The sequence below is a fragment of the Alosa pseudoharengus genome, unplaced genomic scaffold (genome assembly GCF_046254945.1).
Source record: "Alosa pseudoharengus isolate Yale_2024_CS ecotype anadromous, Long Island Sound unplaced genomic scaffold, YU_APseudo_1.1 YU_APseudo_1.1_scf_24, whole genome shotgun sequence".
In the NCBI taxonomy this organism is placed as follows: Eukaryota; Metazoa; Chordata; class Actinopteri; order Clupeiformes; family Clupeidae; genus Alosa; species Alosa pseudoharengus.
Window position 1 is genome coordinate 9,036,155 of NW_027468689.1, and position 26,198 is coordinate 9,062,352.

The following is a 26,198-nucleotide window of genomic DNA, read 5'->3' on the forward strand; positions in this document are numbered from 1 at the left end:
TACTTTTCCTCATAAAAGCCTTGTGAAGCCAGAGAGTGCGCACCAGTCACCAATCTTCCGCAGAACGTTTTCTTGACAGACTGAAGCGTCACTATATTGGTTTGGAGATCAATGCGGCTTCACAGAAATAAATGTGTGTTGACTGAAACTGAAATGGTTGGCATACAACCACAGCTTTTTTACAGTCTTGTGCATAAAAATTTCTTCAGTTGATCCATTTGTAGTCTGAACAAGAATAACTCAAAAACCAAAAGGATATTACTTAGTCTATGTGTGAGCATTTTTGTCTTGATGGTAAATTCAAAAGATGGTAAGTTGTTAGAGAATAGAACGCTGATATTTTGTGAAAGCCTAGTTGTTAAATGGTTAACAAAAATGGAACTGAATAAATACTTTGATCACTCATATCAAAATGTTTATTCATTAAAATGACAACAGGATATGTATTCGTAGGATAAAGATGTCTGGATGTCTAATCTGCTCTGCAGATGTGAAAAAGGTTTTAAATTGATTTTTGTCTTAAGGGTTCAATAGATCTTGTATTAGAAGCAATCCTCCAAGGCCGAAAATAAACAATGTACGCAATATAATATCCATTTGTCTACAGTTTCATGATATGGCGAGCCACCCTTTTGGACAACTCAGAATAATTCACATTTTAACAGGCTCTTTAATAGCTCACTGGGGAAACACACTCACTCATTCTCTCTCTAACACACACACACACACTCTCTCTTCTCAACATCTTGTGACATTCATCCATTCATACTCGGTTGTACATAGTTGTTACAACTCCTAACCACTTATTAACAAATCAAATATTTTTAAAATCTCATACTATTCATATTCTGAACAGCCTAATCATTAGACTGCAGAGCACTCATTTTGACTTGTATAAAAAAGGGGAAATCCTTCTGTATATTCCATGCCAGTTTTCAGCTTTCTTGCAGATTGTAAGAACCTGCAGAAACCACCTGATGTTTATCTTCTTCCTGTAACAAAGATACAAGCCTTGTTTTCTGGTCTTGGCTTACACATATCAGTTGAAATGTAAGTGAACGCAAAGGCAGAACTTACCGTCAGTCCAGAGAGGGTTCCCAGGCCTGCAGTGGGGTCAGACACACTGTCATACATGGGATTGCAGATGCTTGATTCTGGAACACTGTCTTCTCCCTCATCTTCCTGTACAGACAAAGACACAGACACAATCAACACACACAAGAACTTCTAAAAATGTAAATGGAAAACAAGGTCGCTTTTTACAAAGTCCTTTTAGGCAAGTCCCTTGACTCGGTGGCCATATTGCAACGCATTTTGGGCATTTATTTCGGGCAGAACTGCGCATGCACAGAAGAAAACAAAAGACAACACGAGAATGCACAACACAGAGAAACAAACACCCATCTAACATAACAATGAAAACTGAAAAAGACACAAGCACATACCCTGAAGTAGTGGAACTGGAATGGCTTGGTCTTGTGAGTGTAGAAATGATATCCAACAAACATGACGGCAGCAATCAATAGGAGCAACAGAATGACTCCAATGCCCATCCCAGCCTGATGGCCCACATGAAACTGAAGGGAATCAACACAGTCAGGGGTCAAAGGTAATTTACTAGAGGAGAGATGCGGCTCACTTATTGTTTCAGACTTGTACGTACTGATGGTTTTGGAGGAGGGGCTGTCAATGGTTTTCGAAGGACATGGATGATGCCATTGGATGCCATGATGTCAGACTCAATCAGGAAACGGTCACTTAAATACCGAGAGGAGGTCTAAAGCAATGCAGAAGATGACTAGATTTATACAGCTGAACTACCGTACACATTACTTTGAAAGACAGAATTGTTTAATACAGTGTAGGAACCAGAGTAATATCTAGTGTATAATCATTTTGAATGTCTTGTTCATCTGACACAAACTGTCACCCTGTGCCTTTGTTATATTGCCTTTGTCATATGTACTGTCTCTCACCAACTTAGAGGGGTCATTTAAATCAGGCACTCCAATGACAGTGATGGGTTGGCCGAGGCGTGTGCGGATGTGGCTGCCATTGGTCAGCTCCTGTAGAGAGACTGCCCCGGCGTCTGACAGGTGATACTCAAGATCCCGGGATGACAGTGTCTGGGGGTTTAGAGAGAGAGACTTCATTAGAGATGTAAAAAACACATGTACAGGACATACAACAGATATTAGAGGAAGCACAGATATATTTAAAGTGTGTACTGTATGTGTGTGTGAGAGAGAGAGAGAAAGAGAGAATGGGAGAGAGTTAATGAGCTAAAGAGTGTTTGTGTGTGCGTGTGGACTTTGTACATGTGTAATGGATGTCCCACCTCATTCTGATTCAGTCCACTGTTGTCTGTCACAAACAGAGTGGACTGGACAGTCAGGTTGCTGAGGCGTTTCACATACTCCTTCCCGGCCACTGAGTTCTGAGAGTAGTTGAGGATTTGCTGAGAAAGATGAAAGGATGTCATTGGTTTGGTTGAGAAGGATTTTTTTTTTTTTAAATAGAAGCCTTTCAAGGAAAATAAATTGGTCAGGATATTCTCAGGAAACCCTCAAGATTAAGAAGGGGTGCAGTCTCTTTTTTTCATTTCTTTTTGTTCCAGATCCAAACCTTATTTTGTGCTGTGTGAAACTGACACAACAGCCGTCTCACAGCAGTAACGGCTTTCCCATCCCATGAGTACAATTGATTGTTTCCAACCAAAAGCAAAGGCGCTAGTGCAGCATCACTTGAGGAGTAAATGCAGGAAGTGCGGCAGAATAAAGGAATGTACAGGACAGCCCCAGATTCTTCTGTTATAACCAGTTTGTTACAGAATGACCTCACATGCAGAATCCATCTTGTAATCGAGTACAAACTGGCATAATATCTGTCTGGTTTCTGATTATCTGATTAACAGATACGCTACAAACATATGGCTTAGTGGAGTTTGATTAATTACGTTTTATTAATACATTATGATGATTATTATGATCATAATTATGATTGCTATTATTTTTACAATTATTATTATTCAAATGACAGTTTTATATGTTTGTATTGTATTGTCTTTTTGTAAAGCACTTTGTGCTTAAATTAGCTTGAAAAGTGCTATATAAAATGTATTATTATTATTATTATTATTATTGTTGTTGTTGTTGTTTATTATTGATATTCTCCTTAATGTAGTCTTACCATGCTATTGTTATTATATTATTGATTTAATGGCCATTATTGTTTATTATTGCTATTTTCCTTCATTTATATTGTTTATTTCATTGCTATTCTCTTTAATGTAGTCTGACCAACATTTTAAATTGTTCCCTGTTAAATGTAAGTATTATATTGTTTTGTATTTGTATGTCAAAAGCATCTGCCAAATCCCATAACCATAACCATAAATACAAGAACTGAAGAAGTGTGCATTATGATGTCATGGCCAGGTGACAATTCCATGACCATTGATGTCACCGTAGCTGGGCAACTCAACAATCTCAAAATTCTAAAACACTTAAGGTAATCATCAGACATGTAGGATGCAAACTAATGGTGAGCTATATTTCAATTGTTGATTTAATTATGTATATATAATTTATGTATATATGTATGTTATGGCAATCATGTTTTTTTATTTAAATGTTATACTCAAATTAAATGTACAGTTGATCATTATAAGTAATTTATAAGATTGTGATATCTCATGTACTGTATAGAGAGTTTTTTGCACATGAAAGTATCACATTGCTATATGGTTATGCACTGGCATGGCATCATTAATAAAGTATTCTTTCATCTGGATTCTAAATGAGCTAAGGATAAATATTGCTCTTGACTCAAAAAGAAAATGTAAGATATGAAGAATAAAAAACAAAATTCACTAAAAGTGTGTCATACTATTAACCCATGGACAAGGGTGAGATCAACAGACATGTAGTCACAAGGATATGTATGTCTTTTTGAGCAATATGAATGAAAGAAACCCTGCTTTATTCATCCCCCTGTTCCACTCACTCTTTGCAGATGAGTGCGCATCTTTACAAGGAAGGATGGGAAAGTTACCTGGGCTCCAGGTTAGAAAGAGCCCAGGTGGTCCTGATGGACCACATAGAGGAGATTCAGCAGCAGCTGGACAAAAAGTTTCAATGTATGGAGATGGAGTTCCATAAAAACATCAACAACACTCCAATCGTCCAGATGTGCTCCATGGAGAATGCAACCAGAAAGGTTATGGCTGAGAAGCTGCAGGTAAATCGAAATGCTGTTTAATGAGAGCGATAAGATTTAGTGAAATATGGTTAAAACATCTTTTATGTTACTATTCATTTATTTGCTTGTTTGATTGTATACTAGTATTACTTATACGTATACTACTACTACCAGCATTAATTTTGTTTTAAGCGTTAATAAATTAAATATCTCATAATCAAGAAATGCAAAGCTTATTGATAATTGTACTTTATGGTCAATGCTCCAAGCAGGGGGACATACAAAGAGGAAGTGACGATAGAAAGAGACAAATGAATGGAAGAGAGATAGAGAGCAAGAAAACTCTGAGAGAGAAGTTGGAAAGGGACATGGAAATGCAATGGGCAAAAGAGAGACGGGAGGAAGAGCTGTGGAGAACGGAGAAAAGGATGAAAGATGCAGAAAGACTGAGAGAGGAAATGAGACGAGGAAAGGAGGTTGCAAGTCAACAAAAGAAGGAGCAAAGATTGAGAGAGCGAGAGAGTCAGATCACCACACAGATTATTAAAGAAAGAGCGAGATTACTGGAACAAGAGAATATAAGAGAAAGAATGGAGCGCGACAGACAGACAGAGGAAAGCAGACTGAAAGAGTTGACTAAAGACACGGAGAGAGAGAAAGAGAGACTCCTGGATGAAGAGCGGAAAAGAGAAAAAGTGGAGAATGAGAGAAAGAGAGAGGAAAAGAAGCTGAATGAGTTAGTCAAAGTAATTCTGAAGGAGAAAGAGAGATTGGCTGAGCAGGAGAGGAAAATGGAAAAAGTGCAGAGCGAGGGACGGAGAGATGAAGACAGACTGAGAGAGTTGGTCAAAGACGTTCTGAAAGAGAAAGAGAGACTTGTTGATGAAGAGAGGAGAAGAGAAAAGGTGGAGAATGACAGAAAGAGAGAGGAAAGTAGAGTGAATGAGTTGGCCAAAGTAATGGAGAAGGAGAGAGAGAGACTCTTTGAGGAACAAAAGAAAATGGAAAAAGTGCAGAGTGAGAGACAGAAACATGAAGACAGACTGAGAGAGTTGGCCACAAATCTTCAGCAGGAGAAAGAGAAACGTATCGAAGAAGAAAAGAAAAGAAAAAAGTTGGAGATCAGGAGAAAGAAAGAGGAGGACAGACTGATCGAGCTGGTCAAAGCAGCTGAGAAAGAGAGAGAGAAACTTTTGGAAGAAAAGAAAAAAAGAGACCAGCTGGAGATGGAGAGCAAACAACTAAGGGAGATAATCATCACACTGGAAAAAAAACAAGAGAGGATGATAACAGAGGAAAAGAAGAGAGAAACAGTAGAGAGAGAGAGAAAGCGAGAGGAAAACAGACTGAGAGAGTTGGTCACCGCCATAGAAAAGGCAAAAGAGAGACTGGTAGAAGAAGAAAGAAAGAGAGAAAAGGTTTGGAGTGAGAGAAAGAGAGAAGAAGGCCTGTTAAAAGAGTTGGCCGTAGCTTTTGAGAAAGAGAAGGAGAAACAGAGGGAAGAGGAGCAGAAAACAAAAAAGCTGGAGGCTGAGAGACAGAGACAGGAGGACCATGTCAGAGAGTTGGCTCAAATAGTTGAGAATGAAACAGCAAAGGTGGAATATGTAGAGGGAAAAAGAGAACTGGTGGTGAAAGAGGCAAAGAGAATGGCAGACCGATTGAGAAAGTTACTTGCAGCAATTGAAAAGGGGAAAGAAAGATTAATTGAGGAAGAAGTTAAGCTACAAGAGGTGGAGACTGAGAGAAAGAAAGAGGCGGACAGGTTAAGAGCGATGATCATGGCTACTGAGAAAAACAAAGCAAGACTGAGGGAAGAAGGAAGTGAGAGACAACGAATGGCAGGTGAGAGAAGGAGAGAAAAAGATCAATCAAAGGAGTTGACCACAGTAACCGAGAAAGAGAACCTGATGGAGAGAGACAGAGATAAAGAGGAAGACTGTCTGGCTGAATTGAAGAGAGGCATACAGACATACAGAATACAACAAGAGGATGTTTTGACAAAAGAAATGGGGAGAGACAGAAGGCAAGAAGATTCATTGAGGCATTTTGAAACCGAGAGGTCCAAAGACAAGGAGCAACTGATTGAAGAGCAGAAAAGAAAGGAAATGGAAGAGAATGAAACAGAAAAACAAAAAAACAAAAATGAAACAGAAAAACAAAAACAGAGAGAGAAGGAGCTTGAGGCTGGGAGAGAAAGACAGAAAGAAGCGACCAAGACAACAGACACAGACAGCCAGAGCGCAAAGGAAGAAATAGTAAGAAAGGAAGAAAGGACAAACAATGAACTTGAAGGGGTGACGAAGGCAAAGGCAGACAGACCGAATGAGTTTAACCTCTCAGTGGACATAGAGACAGAGAGACTGGCGGAAGGAAATGGGACGAGGGAAGAGACAGAGAGAGAAGGCGAGAGACAAGACACAAAGCAGAAGGCAGAAGAAACTGAGACGAACGAGGAGCTGGAAATGGACAGGAACAAGGAGAGAATGAGACTAGTGGAGCAGAGGAAGAAAGACCTGGAAATTCGGAGGCAAGAGATGGACAGAAAGTGGCAAGAGAGGGTGAAGGAATTAAACACCAAGTGGCAAGAAATTGAGAGGCAAAACCAAGAACAGAGAGAGAAAGAGCTTGAAATTGCGAGCAGAAGAGAGATTGAAATACTGAAAGACATGAAAACAAAAGAGACAGACAGCCAAGGACAGGGAGAAGAAACGGAAGAAGGAAAGAAGTGCGAGTCTGTGAAAGTGGAGCCCGAAGCTAAAGAGAAAATGGAATTGGAGAGGAAAAATGCACATGAGAGGCAAAAAGAAATGAAAAAGAAACAGGAGGAAAGACAGAGAATGGCAGAAAAGATACAGAGAGAGGAAGAAATTAAAAAGAAGGAGGAAGAAAGTCAAAGAATGGCAGAAAAGATACAGAGAGAGGAAGAAATTAAAAAGAAGGAGGAAGAAAGTCAAAGAATGGCAGAAAAGATACAGAGAGAGGAAGAAATTAAAAAGAAGGAGGAGGAAAGTCAAAGAATGGCAGAAAAGAAACAGAGAGCGGAAGAGCTGAAGAAAAAACAACTGGAGGAAGCCAAACAGAAAACGCTCCAGAAACAGAGCGATGAAGAAAAAAGGAAGAGGGAGGAGACGGAGAGACAGAAAAACAATAATGCCAAGCACCTCCAGACGAAAGCCAAAGAGAAACCATTTCCAAAGTGCAAAGGTGTGAACCAAGAAACCTGCATTGTTTTTGAAGGCACAGTATCTGTATCTTTTCAGTGTGTTTTAAGAATGGGGTTGTCCTGCACGTGCTAAATACAAATGCATTTTTTTTTCTTTTTCAGACTTCTCCATCTTCTGTGTCCAGAAGTGACATCTGATTATTGAGTGTTTGGGCAGGTGGATAGACATATACATTATAAAATAATAAAAAAAAATACCTTTGTTATTTGTCTTTTTAACCACAACAGATTCTGTATTTTATTGTGTGGACATTTAGTTGTACTCTATGTACATGAATGATACATGTATGTTGATATCACCCACAAGTTTTTCTCCTTGTCATACATCACCACAACCCAGCACGGGCAAAGCTCCAAAATCAACCTTGCTATTTTTGTAAAATGTAAAAGAAGTACTACACTATAGTTTGGTGCAGTGACACTTGAAACAAAATAATGAGGGAACTTACTGCCAAGAAGTTGGAGAACCTGGGCTGAGACTTGAGGACCTGCAGGAGGTTCCCAGTGCAACTGTAGCCATCCCCAATGTAGCCCTCTTTACAGGCACACTGCACATCTGAAACACACACACACACACACACACACACACACACACACACACACACAGACACACACAGACACACACACACAGACACACACACACACACACACAGACACACACACACAAACACAGACACACACACACAGACACACACACACACAGACACACACACACACAACATAACTGTTTGATTTTCTGTTTAGTTGTCTTTTGACTGTTCATCACAGAGATAAAGGCAGTGGTTGTAAACTTGTGAAAATAGTAACGCAAGTATTTATTTAAGCATGACTATTTATACATTTACATTTTTTTATGTCTCATAAATACACAATGCTGTACACTCTATATATGTATTTTAAAGGTGTGGTGTTCCTTAGAGACTAAAGAGTAGGACTGGCACAAAGGACCTGAGGGTCAGGCTACCTTTGAGTCTGTAGCAGAAGGCGTCCCAGGTCTCGCTCAAGTTGTTGCGCACACCATAGTCCACAATGCCCACATGGCCAAAACCACACTTGGGGTTGGAGTATGTGGTTGGATATCCAACTCTAACCCCTGAGAGCCATCCAGCTGCACACATGTTCATACCAGCCTATATATGCATGCACGCGCACACACACACACACACACACACACACACACACACACACACACACACACACACACACACACACACATGTGCAAGCACACACAAACACACACACATTGATTAGCTTGTATTTACTGTGAGCATTGTTGCCCAATGAAAGACATTATCAGTGTAAAATGAGATAGCTGTGCAGACATGAATCTGTGTATGTGTGTGTGTGTGTGAGAGAGAGAGACTCGATGTGTGTCTTTACGTGAGTGTGTTTACCTGCTGGGCATATGACAGCTGGATGTATGTTGCAAGTGTGGACCCGTCCTGGCTGCAAGCTAACTGGGCTTCTGTGTAGTTAAGCTTGTACGTGCCTTTAGGTGAACGGTAGTGGAACACTCCAACTGTTTTATCTGTCGTAATAACAAAATCACACAACACATCACTGATTTGTACTCCAGAAAAAAAAAAAAGCCGTTGCAAAAACACAGTCGTGGGTTGAACAGCATGTAAAGGTCTGTGTAGATTGTGTGTATCTACATACGAGTGATTTTTAGAGCATGTGTGTGTAGAGCAGGAAGAGTATGTATGAGGGACACCCAGAAAGAGCAAGGCAGCAAGCTCACCCTCGTAGTGCAGGTCAGTGCACTGGGCATCAAAGTGGCACTGCCCATTATCCTGGGCACAGCGATCCAGGGGCAGTTCCTTCAGCTCACACAACACTCCATCACCAATGTAATTACTCTTACACTCACACTTCTTCTTTCCCTGGGGACACACAAAGAGTGGATTGGTTGATTTTTTTTAGTACAATTAGTATAGTCGCAGGGCTTTTTCATTGAAGGACAGTTGAGGGTGACAGGAAGTGAGCTGGAGAGAGAGAGGCATTTGGACATATGTCTGATTGGGATGCTGGACCAACATCACACCTCCCTTAGAAGTAGATTGATTTTACCTTTGCATTGACACCCCGAGAATACAAAACAGCTGAATGCACTCATGATCCTACAAATTGTAAATATGAAGTACACACACACACACACACACACACACACACACACTTACTAACACTTACTAACATTGCCTGTTACACTGTACTTCTGACCTATAACTCCAGTGTAACACAAGTAACACAAAGTAACACAACTACATCCTGAGCAGTTTCCAACAGATTCCAGTTTCTCTGCAGCTCCAAATGCAAATGCAAATGCAAATGCAAATGCAAATGCAAATGCACACACACACACACACACACACCGCTCTACTTACAGGCGCAGTCATTTTGCAGTCAGCATGCTCGTGGCAGCCTCCATTATCGCTGGCAGCACAGGGGTCGATGGGAGTACACACAAAGCCATCGCCCTTGTGGTGCTGCGGACAGGTACAACTGATTTTCTCCCCACTCTGCCTACACTTGGCTCCTGCAGCGCATCCCCCATTCCAGTATTTACACAGGTCTGCCACTAGAGGTCACCCAGAGGGAGAGAGAAAATTAACAGACAATTACTTTTCATCAGACTTACCGGCATCATGACTGCGGTTAAACTGTGACACTGAGAGGTTCAAGAAGGTTCAAGAAGTGTTGCCACTGGGCGATCAGTCGTATTTGATTCCCGAGCCTGCTGTTCTGTTAAATACCAACTGCCTTTACATTTGCAGGTTTGAGGTTTGTCATAGGTCTTACCTGTGCAGGTGATCCCATCTCCCTCGTAGAAAGGCTTGCATACACATGTGTTGTTGGGCTTGCACACACCCTTAGCAGCGCAAGGAGGGTCGCAGATGGGGATGGACCCCAGTTTGACCTCGCACTGCTTCCCCATCCAGCCCTCCTTGCAGAAACAGCTGCCGTCGCCATGGCGACCCTGGTTACATGTCCCGTTCACTGTGCAGTTACAGGCTGAAAATAAAAATAAAAATTGATTAATTTATTGAAAATGTTTTTGAATGATTCTTGGGAGAACATTTTGGGGCAGGCAAGACGGACAAAATAAAGTGTGGCAAAATAAAAAGGTATAAGTATATATATACTCTTTTGATCCCATGAGGGAAATTTGGTCTCTGCATTTATCCCCAATCCGTGAATTAGTGAAACACACTCAGCACACAGTGAGGTGAAGCACACATTAATCCCGGCGCAGTGAGCTGCCTGCAACAACAGCGGCACTCGGGGAGCAGTGAGGGGTTAAGTGCCTTGCTCAAGGGCACTTCAGCCGTTCCTACTGGTCGGGGTTCGAACCGGCAACCCTCCTGTTACAAGTCCGAAGTGCTAACCAGTAGGCCACCGGCTGCCAATGCAGAAGGCATTATGGAAGTCTCACCTTTGCAGTCAGGTCCAAAGTGACCCTCTTCACACAACTCGCATGCATCGCCCGTGAAACCTTTGTCACAAGTGCAGGTGCCGTTGCCTAGGCTACCCTCGTCACATTTCCCGTGATTTTCACAGGGTGTTTCTGCCCCTCCTGGACAGGCTAGCAAAGCATCATGGGAAGAGTAGGAATGTAGTCAAACAATTAACATTGCTGCTAGATAGCCATAGATACAGTACACACTGCCATGTCAATAGTGTATATATTATGTACAGTATAGCTTACTGATAGAAATTAAATGAATCACTGAATTGTGGTAACACTGTTTGTTATTGAGTGTGAGGTAGTAGAGAGGTGGTAGTTGCCCTACCCATGCAATCGCGTCCATAGTAGCCATGGCAACACTGGCGTTTCCAGTGCGCCAGTGTGCAGACTGATTGGCAGCCAGAGCTTCGAAGACTCACAACCGCGAGGATATCACATTTCAAAGTCTCCTGCAGTAGCCAAAGGAAAAACAAGACAGAAACTGTTAGCAAAAAAACAGACGCATGTTGCGTTACTGACAAAACCGCATGTGGTATCTTTAACTCATCACAACCACAAACCCTTGAGTATTACAATTACAATATATTGCTACTAGCTGGTTGGTCCTGTAAACAGCCTAAGAAGTAAAACCGGAGTATAAGTCGCACCAGTCAAAAAATGTGTCATGAAGAGGAAAAAAAACATATATATAAATATATATATGTTGCACCTGAGTCGCAGGACCAGCCAAACTATGAAAAATAGTGCGACTTATAGTCCGGAAAATATGGTACTATTTTTTGAGTTGACTGAGACAAAGTGGGACGTGAGAAAAGATAAGACAAAGAGGCGGACCTTGAGCTTGGACTTTCCTGGGCACGGTCGTGAAACTGAACACCCCCCACAGGGCATCTGTGATGGGGAGCAGAAATCGTAGTCAGAGAGCATTGCTAAAATGACTGGAGGTGTTGCTCACATTTGGATAAATACACAAAGTCGGTTCTCCAAAAGAGGCTTTAGTAAATGAAAAAATAATAATAAATAATAATAATAATAATAATAATAATAATAATAAATGAAAAAAATGTCTGAAAAAAACCTATTACTATTACAATTCTTATGTAATTCTTACTGTTATTACTATTATTATAGCTATTGCTATTACTATTACCTTTAGTAGTACAACGATTACTATCACTATTACTATCTATCATTTGAATGTATTCGGCCTACAGTGAAGAGAGGGTCTGTCTAACCGTGATGTCTATGGGCTGCAGGATATCACAGCGCCCTCCCAAGCTAGGAGGACTAAGCAGGCAGTCAATGCCATAGACTTTCCCCCATGGAAAGTCAAACTTCTGGGGCGTGATGAGACAGCTTGGGTCGTTCACATAGAGCTGCCCCTGCCAAGGGCGAAAAGCCAGAAAAGGAAAGAATCAGTCTTCTCACAATCAATTTGAAGGAGTGCAGTTAAATTCATTTGTCTCCATGGTTTGTTGCTGTTAAAACATTTCACATTGAAGTTATGCTAATCCAATATGTTGGATCCAACAGTCTGGCAGTTCTACAGCCTGGTGCCGTTATTCACTGACTTGCCTGATAGCACAAGCATCTTTTTTTCCCTGCCTGAGATTCTAAAAGCTAATGTTTCACAAAATATATTTTGAACATTTCTGAAGTGTTTTACAGCTCACACACACACACACTCACTCTCAGAGAGAGAGAGAGAGAGAGAGAGAGAGAGAGAGAGAGAGAGAGAGAGAGAGAGAGAGAACTGTTCACTCACCACTTTGTTCTGTCCAGCACAGCCCAGTTGCAGATCAGAGCCATGCAGTGTTGTTAGAGGGGTGCTCTGGAGTGTCGTCAGGGGCACCTGCACCTGTTCAGGTGAGAAGAGTGAACAAACACACACATACACACACACACACACACACACACACACACACACACACACACACACACACACACACACACACACACAAACACATACACACAAACAAACACACACACACACACACACACACACAAACACATACACACAAACAAACACACACACACACACACACACACATTTTTGTTGATCCTATATAAACACATGTGCACATACCTATATGGATGTGCACACATAAACACACACAGATACACAGACACACAAAAGCATTCATTACATCCACAAATGAACCCAAAGGGGCATCTCACATCTGGCACAATGTGGTAGCGCAGGTACTCTAACAGCTGTGCGCGGTTGTGCTCGGCGTACAGGAAGTCCCGACGCTCCTGGGGCAGTGCACTCATACTGCGGTCAGACGGCATGAACATGACGAAGGGCTGGTGAAGAGTGTCCTTCAGAGTGTCTGTTATAGCTGTGTCCTGTACACACACACACACAGACACACACACACACACACACACACAAACACACACACACACACACACACACACCAGAGATCCACACCAGCAAAGATACATAGGGATTCACACACACACCAGAAATCTACACCAGCAAAGATACATAGGGATTGAGTCTTAAAAGAACATACTGTACATGCACATTCAAATTGGAAGTATTGTATGAGTGTATGAGTAGAAAAAAACAGAGATGTTGCATAGCACACAGAGGAAGAGAGAGAGAGGGAGAGAGAGAAAGAAAGAAACCAAGGCTGGGGAACTGACCTCTACAAGCTTGGCGAAAGTGCTGTAATCACGAAGCTCTGACAGAGCTGTGTGGTTGACCTGGGAGAGGAAGATCAGGTGCAGGCAGGGATGAGGACATAAAGAAGACTGAGCCAAGGCACTCTTCTTGATATCAAAACAAGAGCTTCATTAGTAGGCTATCTAAAATCTTGCCAACATGTTTTAGCCAACATGGCCTGAGGGATAGATACTTTTAGAGGGAACGAAAAACACTTTTTTGGAACAGAGAGAAAAAACGAAACCATGTATTAACCGCACTCGTGCCCAATAACCCAGTGAAACAGAATCAGATTGTGCTTTAATCATAAAGAAGAACAAAGAAAAGAAACGCACTCCCATGTATAGCTTGCTGTCGTGTATTAACCTCTGAAAAAAAAAAAAAAAAGCTGAAAAAAAGCAAAATCAATGTATAAACCTTGGTTAATAGTCGGGAAAGGACGGTAGTTTAAAAGTGTCTTTCTGCAGGCAGACAGATAAGGGTGTCCTGGGTTTGTTTGCACTTACAGTGGTATCAATGTGCTGCGCTAAGTGGGATTCATGTGTGGGAGTCTGTGTGTGCGCAAGTGGTTGGCTTTTTGGGTGGTGGGATTTGTGAGCATGTGCACCTGTGTGTGCATCGGTTTTGAATGTGTGATGTTCACAAACATACACACCTGTTTCTGGTCCAAAGTAGGCGGGACGAGCATCGTGTCAATTGTGTAGAGGATTCCATTGGTGGCCTCTGAGCCACCGATAGCAGCTGTCTGGTTGTTGATGAGTATCGTGCCCTAAAACACATATGCACTCACTCAACTCTGAACTTGACAAATACATACACCATACACAGTCCATATATACAGTATATACATACAGTATACTGTATGTGTGTGTGTGTATGTGAGTATTCTGTTTGTGTGTGTGTGGTGTGTGTTTGTTATGGCTTACATTACTGTCGATGGATATGTGTAGGGAGTCCCCCATCATTGTGGTCAGTATCTTCTGACTTTTCAGTTCTTCAGGTAGGAGTCTGCTGCAAGGCACTATGTGATAGCGCACCACTTTGGCTAGCACAGGCGTGTCCTTCCGCCAGGCTTTATACTTTACACAAATGTGCATGGTCACACACACACACACACACACACACACACACACACACACACACACACACACAAATAATAGGTAACACACTTTAAGAAGTAGAATTAGAATAAGAATTAATGAAGGTTTCCTCCATCACACCATGCCACTCACTCACTCACACACTCACACACACACACACACACACACACACACACACACACACACACTTCCATGACTCACTCTGCTCTCTTTCATCAGCGCATTTCTTGTGGGAACAAACACAGTAAACGGTCCTTTCCCACTCAGGTCATGGATCTTTCCAAACTGTAAAATGATCAGAGGAATTCGTAAAAGACTTGGCACTGTGGCTTGTAATATTCAATATTCAACTGTTTAAAAACAGCCCTCACTGGTGCACTTATTTTTACTGTACTCTACTTTTTTTAAATTGTCCTAAAATTGTTGCGAGAATTGCTTTAAAAATTAAACTGTTCACCATGTTGTTAGTCGCTTTGGTTAAAAATGCGTCAGCCAAATGTAATGTAATGTAATGTAATGTAATATTCATTAAATCAATCAATCAATCAAATAATAAAATAAAAAATAGTTGAGGGTATACAAATCCGATTAATCAATTATTATTTTAAAGAATGAATCAATCAATGTGATTAAGGACATAAGAACGCTGAACTCACAATGAGAGTGCTAAGGAACAGTGAATTCTTCTCAACGATCTCCTGCAAAGAGGGAGAGAAAGAGTGGGGAAGAGAGAGAGTCTGTTCTGTTAAAACAACTCATCATGACAAACCTGTTTTTGTTTGTGAAAGGGAATATGGTCCAGGAAAAGAAGGGTATAGCAGAGAGAATAGATGAGCAGGAGAAACAGGAAGAAGAAAGGGATTTGGAGAGAGACACAGAAAGAGAGAGAGAGGGGTATAGAGAGAGATAGATAGAGAGAGAAGAGAAAGAGATATGCTCCTACCAAATGGAGGTTCCCTTGGCAAGAGAAGCCATTTCCAATGAAGCCGCTTGGGCAACTGCAGTTCCTCTGACCTGGGCCCGTCATCTCACATTTGGCGTGGGAGTCACAACCACCATTTTTCTGACAAACATGAGCAACACAAAACAGGAGAAAGAGTGATTTAGAGGGATGGGAGGGGGGTTCTGGATCCAAAAACATGACTGGGATCCATGTTCCATACCTTCTTGCAGGGATTGATGGCTGTACATATTTTTCCATTGCCCAAAAAGCCATCACGGCAAATACAAGATGTCTGCAAAACAAAAGATTCCAAATCAGGCTTGTGTGCCAGTTTGTCTCTCTACCTCCAAGTCTGTCTGTCCGTCTGTCTCTCTCTCTCTTTCTCTCTCTCTCTCGCTCTCTCTCTCTCTCTCTCCAAATCCAATCAAATGGTGCTTTATTGGCATGAATGAGTAAAGTCATTGTTGCCAAAGCTACAAGTATAACATGTTAATAATCAACTTTACATTAGTATTGGTATAGAGATAAAATGAAATAATGAAAGGGAAAAAAATATAATAATAATAATAATATAATAATATTATATTAATAATAATAATATAATAATAATACAAGGATAAATGGTAAATGGTATTAAAAGGACAGTAATAGCTTCAACAATAGTGCTATATTGTAGAAAAACAAAACAAAACAAAAAAACATATTATTGTAAACACATATTATATGCCTACACTTGCAGATACATCTACATAAATCAATTTAAGGTAAATAGCAATACCAAATATCAAATATAGTATTTACATGTACACAAAGGGGATAAACTCATCAATACGCCACATACATGAAAGTTACAACTTTTCTCTTGTTTTATGGCAGGTCATAATATAATCTGCAGCTAGGCATGAGCAGTTTTGTTCCTCTCCCAATAATATATATAGTTTTCTTTGTGGAGATAGATTTTCAAATTCTGTTACAGTATATGCTTTTTGAATTCAGCAAAAAAAATGTCCCTTATAGGTGCATATCTGATGCAATTAAGAAGGAAATGTTCCTCGTTTTCTACATCATTTATGCAGAAGCTACAGTTCCTCATATGTCTAGGCACCCATGTTTGTCTGCCAGTTTCAATGTGTAGGCTATGGTCAATGATTCTGTATTTTGTCAGTGTTGTTCTTTTTTTGTCTATCTTTGATATCATTTAAGTATGGGGCTATACATGAATTTCTGTTTCAGGGTTCTGTATATAACTAGTTTGTCATTCGTTTTTATTTCTTCCTTCCAGAATTTAGTATAATGCATCTGATTTGTGTTGTCAATTTCTTTCAGTATAGATTTTGTCATGTGACTTAGGCTGTTTATGTATGTTATAAAGGGTCACACTTCTGGGTAAGGGACTTGTGCTTGAAAGCCTTATGGTGGTATGTGTCAGCATTGCTTTTTGCCAGATGTAACCAAAATTTAGAGGCCCTTTTGTCGATGTTGATAAGTAAAGGGAACCTCCCCAACTCGCTCTCTCTCCCTTTCGCTCACACACACATAAGCAAACAAACAAACAAAAAAAACATTACTTTTACTCATAATATTGAGCACAACCCCTGCATGACAGCTGAAGTAACGCAGTGTAATAACAAGTAACTTTGAGTCTGCTGCCAGCATTACTGGACTGTCAGCATAGCTCCAGTGAGAATGATCAGTTATCAATCGACTGATGGGCACTCACCCTATTTGGTCCAGTGTGCATGCATTCTGCGTTGACGTCACAACCTCCGGTGCCTTCCAGACAAGGATTAATTTCTGCAGAAGATATTTCAGAAGAGTTTTTGTGGACATACACACACATGCACACACACCTGTACATATGCATCCCAGGCCCCGTCTCTGTCACACACACTCACATGCACACATGCAATGGCAAGCTTACCTTTGCAGACCAAGCCGTCTCCTAGATACCCTGAATTGCATAAGCACACCCTTCGTCCAGGCGTTGTCCTCTTACACAGGGCATCAGGTGAACAGCCGCCGTTATTCTTCTCACAGACATTCACCGCTGAAAAGGAAACACACACACACACACACACACACACACACACACACAAAAACACACACACACACACACACACACACACACACACACACACACACACACACACACACAAAAACACACACACACACACACACACACACACACACACACACACACACACACACAAACACACACACACACACACACACACACACACACAAAAACACACACACACACACACACACACACACACACAAAAACACACACACACACACACACACACACACACACACACAAAAACACACACACACACACACACACACACACACACACACACACACACACACACAAAAACACACACACACACACACACACACACACACACACACACACACACACACACACACACAAAAACACACACACACACACACACACACACACACACACACACACACAAAAACACACACACACACACACACACACAACACACACACACACACACACACACACACACACAAAAACACACACACACACACACACACACACACACACACACACACACACACACACACACACACAAAAACACACACACACACACAAACATACCGAAACACATACAAATCTGAATGTGTGTGATGTGTGTGTGTGTATGTATGTGTGTATATACAGCTCTGGAAAAAATTAAGAGACCACTGCACATTCTGCTGATGTCATCCTATGGTTGCTCTGATGTCACCCTATGGTTGCTTAATTATGACCGTCAATTCATTCGAATGTCACTCAGCAACCGTAGGATGACACCAGAAAAATGCGCAGTGGTCTCTTAATTTTTTCCAGAGCTGTATATATTTATATTTGAGTGTGTGTGTGTGTGTGTGTATGTGTGTGTGTGTGTGTGTGTTCATCCTTACCTGTGCAGTAAGTCCCATTTCCTTGAAAACCTGCTGCACAGCTACAGTAATGGGTGCTATCAATCACCTTTAGCAGACAGCTAAAGAAACGTCAGAAAATCTGTTACCCTCTGCATGTCAAGGCTCAAGATGATGCAAGACAAGAAATGGTGATTCTACAAGAGTCTACCTTTGTGCTCATATAAAATGGTGATTCTACGAGAGTCTACCTTTGTGCTCATATCTACCTTTGTGCTCATATGAAAAGCCATCATGCATGCAGCTGTAACCCACCTTAAAGTTTGGTTACTAAGACCATAAGAATTAGAATGGTTTGAGTACAATAAATATTTTAATATATAAATATGAATAAATAGAATAAATAAATTATTTTTCTTTCTCTTTTTGGTCTGCTTGAAAGTGAATGTATTCTAAAATACTTTTATTTTGGTACAGTCATCTTCTAAGTGACGGGTTTGTTTTGTTTGTTTGTTTTTTCACTCGAGACTCCACTTGAATGAATTTAATTAGACGTGATTGATAACCCTCTTAGCCCATCTTTCAAGATGAAGACCCCTGTGAATGAACGTGTAGATAAATAGTGTAGGAACTCGATTTGCGACCAAACTTTAAGGTGGGTTACACAGCTTTGATGTTAAATGCAGCCATAGGTGAAGAGGAGACAGAGATTAAATACAGCTGTGTGGGGGGATTCAGACAGAATGGAAGGAGGGAGAGCAATGTTTACTGTTTCAAAGATAGGAGCCATGCTTTGGCATAGAGTCAAAATGTTGAGCAGCCATGTTTGATTTGAGAGGCGGCAGCAAAAGTCAGCCATGTTTGATGAGGAATGTCGACTCACTTAGCGCTGGTGTGGCACTTTCCTCCACAAGAGTCCCGACTTAGAGCTATATGAACAACACAGGAGGTCATTGAGGGATATTAACATGCTACCCGATGATGTCAAGCTTATGAATTGTTGTCATTTTGCCACTTCATACCTTTAGAACAGACAGTTCCTGTCCAGTCAACATCACACTCACACGAGCCATCACCATCCGGACCCTCCTTGCAACGTCCGTGTTCACATTGACAGTCTGTTTGAGGGAGGCACACACACACAAACACACACACACACACACAAACACACACACACACACACACACACACACACACACACACACACACACTCACACACACACACACACACACACACACACACACACGCAAACACAAACACACAAACACACACACACACACACACACACACACACACACACACACACTCACAAACACACAAACACACACACACACACACACACACACACACACACACATAAAACTGACAGCAATGGTTATAGTATTTTGGTTGTTGTAGGACGTGAGTGCACATGTGACACCTGACAGACATGATGAGATGGACCAATAGAGATAAATGATAAATAGAAAGACAGACAGACAGACAGGCAGATAGATAGATAGATAGATAGGTAGATAGATAGGTAGATAGATAGGTAGATAGATAGATAGGTAGATCGATAGATAGATAGATAAATAGATAGGTAGATAGATAGATAGATAGATAGGTAGATAGATAGATAGATAGATAGGTAGATAGATAGATAGATAGATAGGTAGATAGATAGATAGATAGATAGGTAGATAGATAGATAGATAGATAGTTAGATAGGAATATGTATAGATAGACCAGTGTTAGTAGGTAACACAGACAGGCTGGCAGGCCATGATATATCCCATCCCCATCTGTGTGGCCTGTACTGCATGTACCTTGGTCACAGTGGATACCAAATTTCCCTGGCAGGCACATTTCACAGGCGGTGCCGTTGAACCCTGTGTTGCAGCGGCACACTCCGGTTCCGTTGGTGCCGTCGGAACACACCCCCTGCCCCCCGCAGGGCACCCCCTCAGGCCCTGGGCACGTCTCACACTGGGGGCCGAAGTAGCCCGCACAGCACTTCCTCACCTGCAGTGGACAGGAGGAGAGGAGGGACAAATTAAAAACATGCTTGGTGTGAGGAAATACCAGACAGGGTGCACATAAGAGAGGCCCCCATGAGGCACTGTAATAATTAGGGGGGGGGTAATGGAGAGGAGGAAAGGTGAAGAAGGAGAACAGTTACCATATGGTGTGAGTATGAGTGTGCATGTGTGTGTGTGTGTGTGTGTGTGTGTGTGTGTGTGTGTGTGTGGGTGTGGGTGTGTGGGAGTGTGTGTGTGTGCGTGTGTGTGTGTGTGCATGTGTGTGTGTGGGTGTGGGTGTGTGGGAGTGTGTGTGTGTGTGTGTGTGCATGTATCACACGTACTATGGTGGTGTTTATGCAGGTCATCTTGCAGCCTATGGTGTGGAAGTCTCCAACTAATGGGTTTTTGTACAGGCACCTCCTTCTCTCCAGTGACAAAAATGCCTGTATCCAGAGATACGTACAAACACACACACAGAACCAACAAATCACGTATCGCTGAGAGCATCAAATGAGGATAGCAGAAACTATGAATCACACACACACACACACACACACACACACACACACACACACACACACACATACAGTACACACACAGACACACAAATAGAAGTTATTTTCGATTTGTACATAAATACCTGTGTGTGTGTGTGTGTGTGTGTGTGTGTGTGTGTGTATGTGTGTGTGTGTGTGTGTGTGTGTGGCGATGGTAAACATGTGAAATGTATAAGACAAAATAAAGAGGAGCATCTTGCCAGCGGTTTCGATCCCTCTGGACATCCAAATATCCGTGCGGCAAGGCAATCCATACATTTTCCCTGGCAGAATATAAAGAAGACTCATGTTCACAACATGATTATGACACTGAATAAACCTGATATGGCTGATTATTGGCACATTAGTGACTGCTATGCTTACTTCCATGGCAAATAACAAAAACAATGTTTAGCCGACTCAGAGATAGATGAGAGTTATGTAATATGGAGAAAATAGAAAAGAAAAAGAACAAGGAAAACATCGGACCCTCCTAAAAGCAGATAGCAGACAGACATTCAGTTCATCCGCCTACAGCCTAGTGACCCATCACCTGCCTATGACAACTCTGCCAGGATTCCTGGCCCGTCTGCCAACCCACCACATGCCCCTTGACAACTTCTTTCCCCTGGACAATTCCAACGCTGGACTATTTGAACTTTCTGTCACTAAATTAGGATTAATGCATTATCATACCGGATACGTAATCATCCCACCTCTTGTAACTTTCACCTCAGGTGGCTTTAAACACCATGTCCTATTCTCTACACCTGACTATCATATGCATTTGTCATGTATACAGACCTTACTGTCCTGTATTTGACCCTAGGCAGATGGGTCAGGCCCTTGAGTCGTGGATCTGCTCGAGGTTTCTTCCTACAGTATATGTATCTCCAATTCTAGGGAGTTTTTCCTCGCCCCTGTTACCCATGGGCCTTCTTTTCTTTTCTTTTTTTTTCTCTGATTGTCTACACTCTGTAAAGCGCTATGATACATGTGTAATGTTTCGGCACTCTATAAGCACAATAAATTGAAATTGAAATTCATCTAACAGCATGACTGGGAATTGAGTCAATTTTACTGATGGTGTTCTATAGACTATCTACAGATGATTATTTCATAAACAAACTATCCATTGACACTCTGAATGGGACATTAAACAGCAGCAGCAGTAGCAACAGCACAGAAGACTGACTTGGTCAGCGCAAAAAGTGAATCAAACGCGATTCAGCCAAACATAATCAAGGACCGGAACTATCCGTTTCAGAATACTCATTTGAGTCTGGATTTCTGTGGTTATGTGGGCCCTCAACAGAATGGGAATGGGTGTGGCTGTTAGGCAAGGCGTACCGTGACAAGCTCTGTTTTCTTCTTGTCACAGCGGTTCTGTGGGATGCTGAGGACGGAGTTCAGGGTGTGCACCACACCTTTGCTGCACCTGATGTCTGTCATGTTGACAGTGGCAGCGTTCACGAGCAGCTGGATTACACACACACACACAGAGATAGAGAGAGAGAGAGAGAGAGAGAGAGAGAGAGAGAGAGAGAGAGAGAGAGAGAAAGATCTTAGCATGAAACCATATCAGTGAGTTTTTACAATCACTGAAACTAGTAGTACTACAACATAAAGTGCTATTCTAAAAAACTGAACTATGATTAAGCATTTTCATAAGGCATTCATACTTGGGGTACTAATTTAAATAACAGGCAAAGTCTTAGCATAGTCTTATCTATTTGCTCATGTAATACTATGAGCAAAATCCTTTGGGTCAGTTCGGTGCTTCCACACACCACATGACACCACACAATGCCTTTAAGTTGGCTTACTATGATTAGGCATTTTTATGAGGCATTCGGAAATAGTATGTCTAAGTTTTAGAATATATAAGTACATGATATAACAGAGAAAGGATGGGTGTAAATTGAATTGCAGATAGAAATACACACTAGAAGGTTTTAACTATTAAATTGTGTGGTGTACAGTTGGTGAGATACTGATTTGATCACTCACTTTGTTGTTTTTGCGGAAGGTCCCCAGCTGGTAAGAGAAACCCAGCATGGTATCTTTGTACAACCCGTCCAATAGATCGGCCTCAGTGAGTTTCTCTCCCACGACAATGTGGTACTTTGTCACGTTAACGCCCTGCAGTAAACCACACACACACACACACACACACACGCACACACACGCACGCACGCACACAAACACACGCACGTACGCACGCACGCACATACCCACACACACACGCACACACACACACACACACACACACACGCACGCACGCACACGCACGCACGCACGCACGCACAAACACACACACACACACACACACACACACACACACACACATACACACACAGACTATTAACCTTAACGTGACTCAACATTTGATTCTTTATACCCATACAACTGCATTAAGCTGCTTATAGACCCTTTCAACAATAAAAACAAAAACAATGCTTGAACGTTCTATTTGGTTCCCAATCGACTTCCTCTGCATTAAGATAACATATGGAATGTTAAAACGGAAGCCTTGTGGGGCCAACTATGATGCTAATAATGGAACTCTCTTGAAAGGGTCTGTACACATTGACTACCTTCCGCAGGCCTAAAGGAAGGACATGTATCCAGGCATCCATAAAATAGTGAATGCAGACTGCAGTGTACAGTATTTCTTAACAGCTCAGCAAGCAGACTACTAACTAAAGTGGAAATATTAGTGGAATGCAGGTAGATGCAGGTTCACGGTACTACAGAAAACGCCTACAGGAGTAGCATTGCTGTTGTTACTTTTCCAGCATGCTTCTGGTCCATCATTCTAAGAGGTTGTCTCCAGACTGTGGCCTCTTGTCATGTCATCTTGCCCTGTCTTGCCCTGTTAGACTACGTCTAGTTGTACGAAGCTGCCCTATGATGGGGAGGCACAGTACCAGAGAGGTGGCGTTCGAGGTGCTCAGGAAGGCTTTGATGGCACTGTCCGTGGGGGCGAACACAGTGATGGTGGAAGATGCGCCAATTTGGTCAGTCAGGTTGTATTTCTGAACAAAAACAGAAATTAGATGTCAGAAGCCAGCACCAGTACATCAGGCCTTCAATGTGTAATCACATTAAATCAAACACTGCACAGGTCCCTAGCTACATATAATATTGATCCTCCATAGACATAACTGGGCTTGGATAAAGTGCATTGAACTCCATGAGCTACATTGAAACATTGAAACATTGTGACAACATTCAATCAATAAAGTATAAGAGTACTTCAACAAGATAAATATGCTGATCCTTCAGATTCAGATTCGCTCAAACATAATGCAGAACACTCTTTTGTCTTTGCATTTAAGATCCTTGCTATTTTACACATCTCTTATTACAAGGCTCTTCAGAGTGCTGCAGAAAGTTGAATTTACACATGAATGGGCCTTCTCAACTTTCGGAGGTCTGTTAAATGTATATAATCACCGGCAAATATACTGTATATCACTCCGCAATAAGTCTGTTCGCTTATTGCAATGGAATTTCATTGAAAGTGAAAGTCAGCTAGTAAGATGTTGCCACGCAACACCTGAAACTGTCAAGTTCTGTCTGTGTGACGAACTATTTATTTTTGTCAGTGGAAGACACGAAACGGTAGCAAAATCATTTTTAAAGACCCATTGTGTTAAGTTTCATTTCTTGTTTTGGCAAGTAGCCGTATAATAAGAGGGATCATGTATAGAACGCCGGTAATTATCAGAAAATAATTCCCTTCAAGTCGAAGCAGGTCTGGTCTCCCTGTCGGGACTTATTTTCTGATAATTACCGGCGTTCTATACATTATCCCTTACTTATGTTGTTATGGGCAGTGAGTGAGCACATACAATCATGCTCTCCCTGAAGAGCGATAGCTCCGGCCTCTGGCTCAGCACCTCCAGGAGTCCCACGCTCAGCTTGTGGTCAGGAGCCAGGACCTAGGGAGCACAGAGGGTGGGCCGTCAGACCAGCTCACAGTGTAAGACTTTCACATGCACGCGTCGCGCGCGCGCACACACACACACTCACACACAGATGAGAGCCACAAGCATACACAGATATACACTTGTAAACATCTATAGATGTTGATTATTTGGTAATCAGTGACCTTGTCAATCATATAGATGAGTCCATTTGTTGCAGGCATATCAGGTGAGATGAGAATTGCCCCTCCTACAGTTGTGGTCTGAGAGAGACAGAGAAGTAAAGACACTTAGTATTAGTCTTTTTAAACACATACTCTATGTGATTGATTAAAATCTGATTTAGAACAGGAACATTAAGTTGACCACAAGGGGGAAATCACATGGTGGAGCAGGAGTCACTTCCTGATTAACTTGCTGACTTCACCTCATTGGTCCAAGTTACAGGAAGTGGCCTCTTTATGAGACCTGTAAGCTCCACACCAGACATCCGCAGGTCCTTCAGAGGGTACAGTCCCTGGACAATGTGACTTCTGTGGAAGTTACCATAAAGAAATATCAGGAACCAATTTCTTTCTACATTGTGTTTTTGAATGGGTCCTTGTGTGCACGACACGTGTGTGTGGTCCATGAACAAGTGTGTGTGTGTGTTTGTGTATGTGTATGTGTGTGTCACTTCCTGTCCAAGATGGTGGCAGGTTGCAGGTGATGTGCAGGTTAACACCAAACTGTTGTTCTTGTAAAATCTAAACAACCACACCCGTTGTAATTGCCATCGTTAATGTAATATGTGCAGATATGATACATTGGCAACTTCCACGGGCAGCCGTGGCCCACTGGTTAGCACTCTGGACTTGTAACCGGAGGGTTGCCGGTTCGAGCCCGACCAGTGGGCCACGGCTGAAGTGCCCTTGAGCACCTAACCCCTCACTGCTCCCCGAGCGCCGCTGTGGTTGTAGGCAGCTCACTGCGCCGGGATTAGTGTGTGCTTCACCTCACTGTGTGCTGTGTTTCACTAATTCACAGATTGGGTTAAATGCAGAGACCAAATTTCCCTCACGGGATCAAAAGAGTATATATACTTATACTTACTTCTGTGGACTGTGTGTGTGTGTGTGTGTGTGTGTGTGTGTGTGTGTGTGTTTTCGTAAGTGTGGATTCCCTGACCTGACCAAGCTGGGCAGGTTATCACTGGACAGCCAGAAGTCTCTGTCCTCCTTGCTCATCT

At 41.9% G+C, this 26,198-nt stretch overlaps 1 protein-coding gene across 1 annotated transcript in view; it reads right to left on the minus strand.

Moving 5' to 3' along the window:
* Window positions 1-393: 393 nt before the first annotated feature.
* Window positions 394-26,198, minus strand: part of stab2 (stabilin 2) — a 42,017-nt gene continuing 16,212 nt past the window's right edge. The window contains exons 29-68 of the mRNA XM_076303061.1: window positions 26,138-26,198; window positions 25,398-25,503; window positions 25,156-25,233; window positions 24,896-24,985; window positions 23,969-24,076; window positions 23,049-23,180; window positions 22,389-22,517; window positions 21,260-21,322; window positions 20,844-20,945; window positions 20,308-20,503; window positions 19,521-19,616; window positions 19,382-19,427; window positions 18,541-18,620; window positions 17,528-17,653; window positions 17,327-17,400; window positions 15,827-15,898; window positions 15,607-15,726; window positions 15,320-15,361; window positions 14,865-14,948; window positions 14,490-14,642; window positions 14,219-14,332; window positions 13,545-13,604; window positions 13,071-13,241; window positions 12,658-12,750; window positions 12,128-12,274; window positions 11,727-11,783; window positions 11,218-11,341; window positions 10,860-11,009; window positions 10,226-10,438; window positions 9,811-10,004; window positions 9,168-9,309; window positions 8,821-8,954; window positions 8,391-8,556; window positions 7,876-7,982; window positions 2,339-2,458; window positions 1,977-2,126; window positions 1,664-1,777; window positions 1,446-1,577; window positions 1,078-1,182; window positions 394-992 (exon numbers count right to left, since the gene is read on the minus strand). The exon at window positions 26,138-26,198 is cut by the window's right edge and continues 76 nt beyond it. Coding sequence (XP_076159176.1) covers window positions 936-992; window positions 1,078-1,182; window positions 1,446-1,577; window positions 1,664-1,777; window positions 1,977-2,126; window positions 2,339-2,458; window positions 7,876-7,982; window positions 8,391-8,556; window positions 8,821-8,954; window positions 9,168-9,309; window positions 9,811-10,004; window positions 10,226-10,438; window positions 10,860-11,009; window positions 11,218-11,341; window positions 11,727-11,783; window positions 12,128-12,274; window positions 12,658-12,750; window positions 13,071-13,241; window positions 13,545-13,604; window positions 14,219-14,332; window positions 14,490-14,642; window positions 14,865-14,948; window positions 15,320-15,361; window positions 15,607-15,726; window positions 15,827-15,898; window positions 17,327-17,400; window positions 17,528-17,653; window positions 18,541-18,620; window positions 19,382-19,427; window positions 19,521-19,616; window positions 20,308-20,503; window positions 20,844-20,945; window positions 21,260-21,322; window positions 22,389-22,517; window positions 23,049-23,180; window positions 23,969-24,076; window positions 24,896-24,985; window positions 25,156-25,233; window positions 25,398-25,503; window positions 26,138-26,198 — 4,508 coding nt within the window. The 3' untranslated portion in view covers window positions 394-935. The remainder of the gene's footprint in view (window positions 993-1,077; window positions 1,183-1,445; window positions 1,578-1,663; window positions 1,778-1,976; window positions 2,127-2,338; window positions 2,459-7,875; window positions 7,983-8,390; window positions 8,557-8,820; window positions 8,955-9,167; window positions 9,310-9,810; window positions 10,005-10,225; window positions 10,439-10,859; window positions 11,010-11,217; window positions 11,342-11,726; window positions 11,784-12,127; window positions 12,275-12,657; window positions 12,751-13,070; window positions 13,242-13,544; window positions 13,605-14,218; window positions 14,333-14,489; window positions 14,643-14,864; window positions 14,949-15,319; window positions 15,362-15,606; window positions 15,727-15,826; window positions 15,899-17,326; window positions 17,401-17,527; window positions 17,654-18,540; window positions 18,621-19,381; window positions 19,428-19,520; window positions 19,617-20,307; window positions 20,504-20,843; window positions 20,946-21,259; window positions 21,323-22,388; window positions 22,518-23,048; window positions 23,181-23,968; window positions 24,077-24,895; window positions 24,986-25,155; window positions 25,234-25,397; window positions 25,504-26,137) is intronic.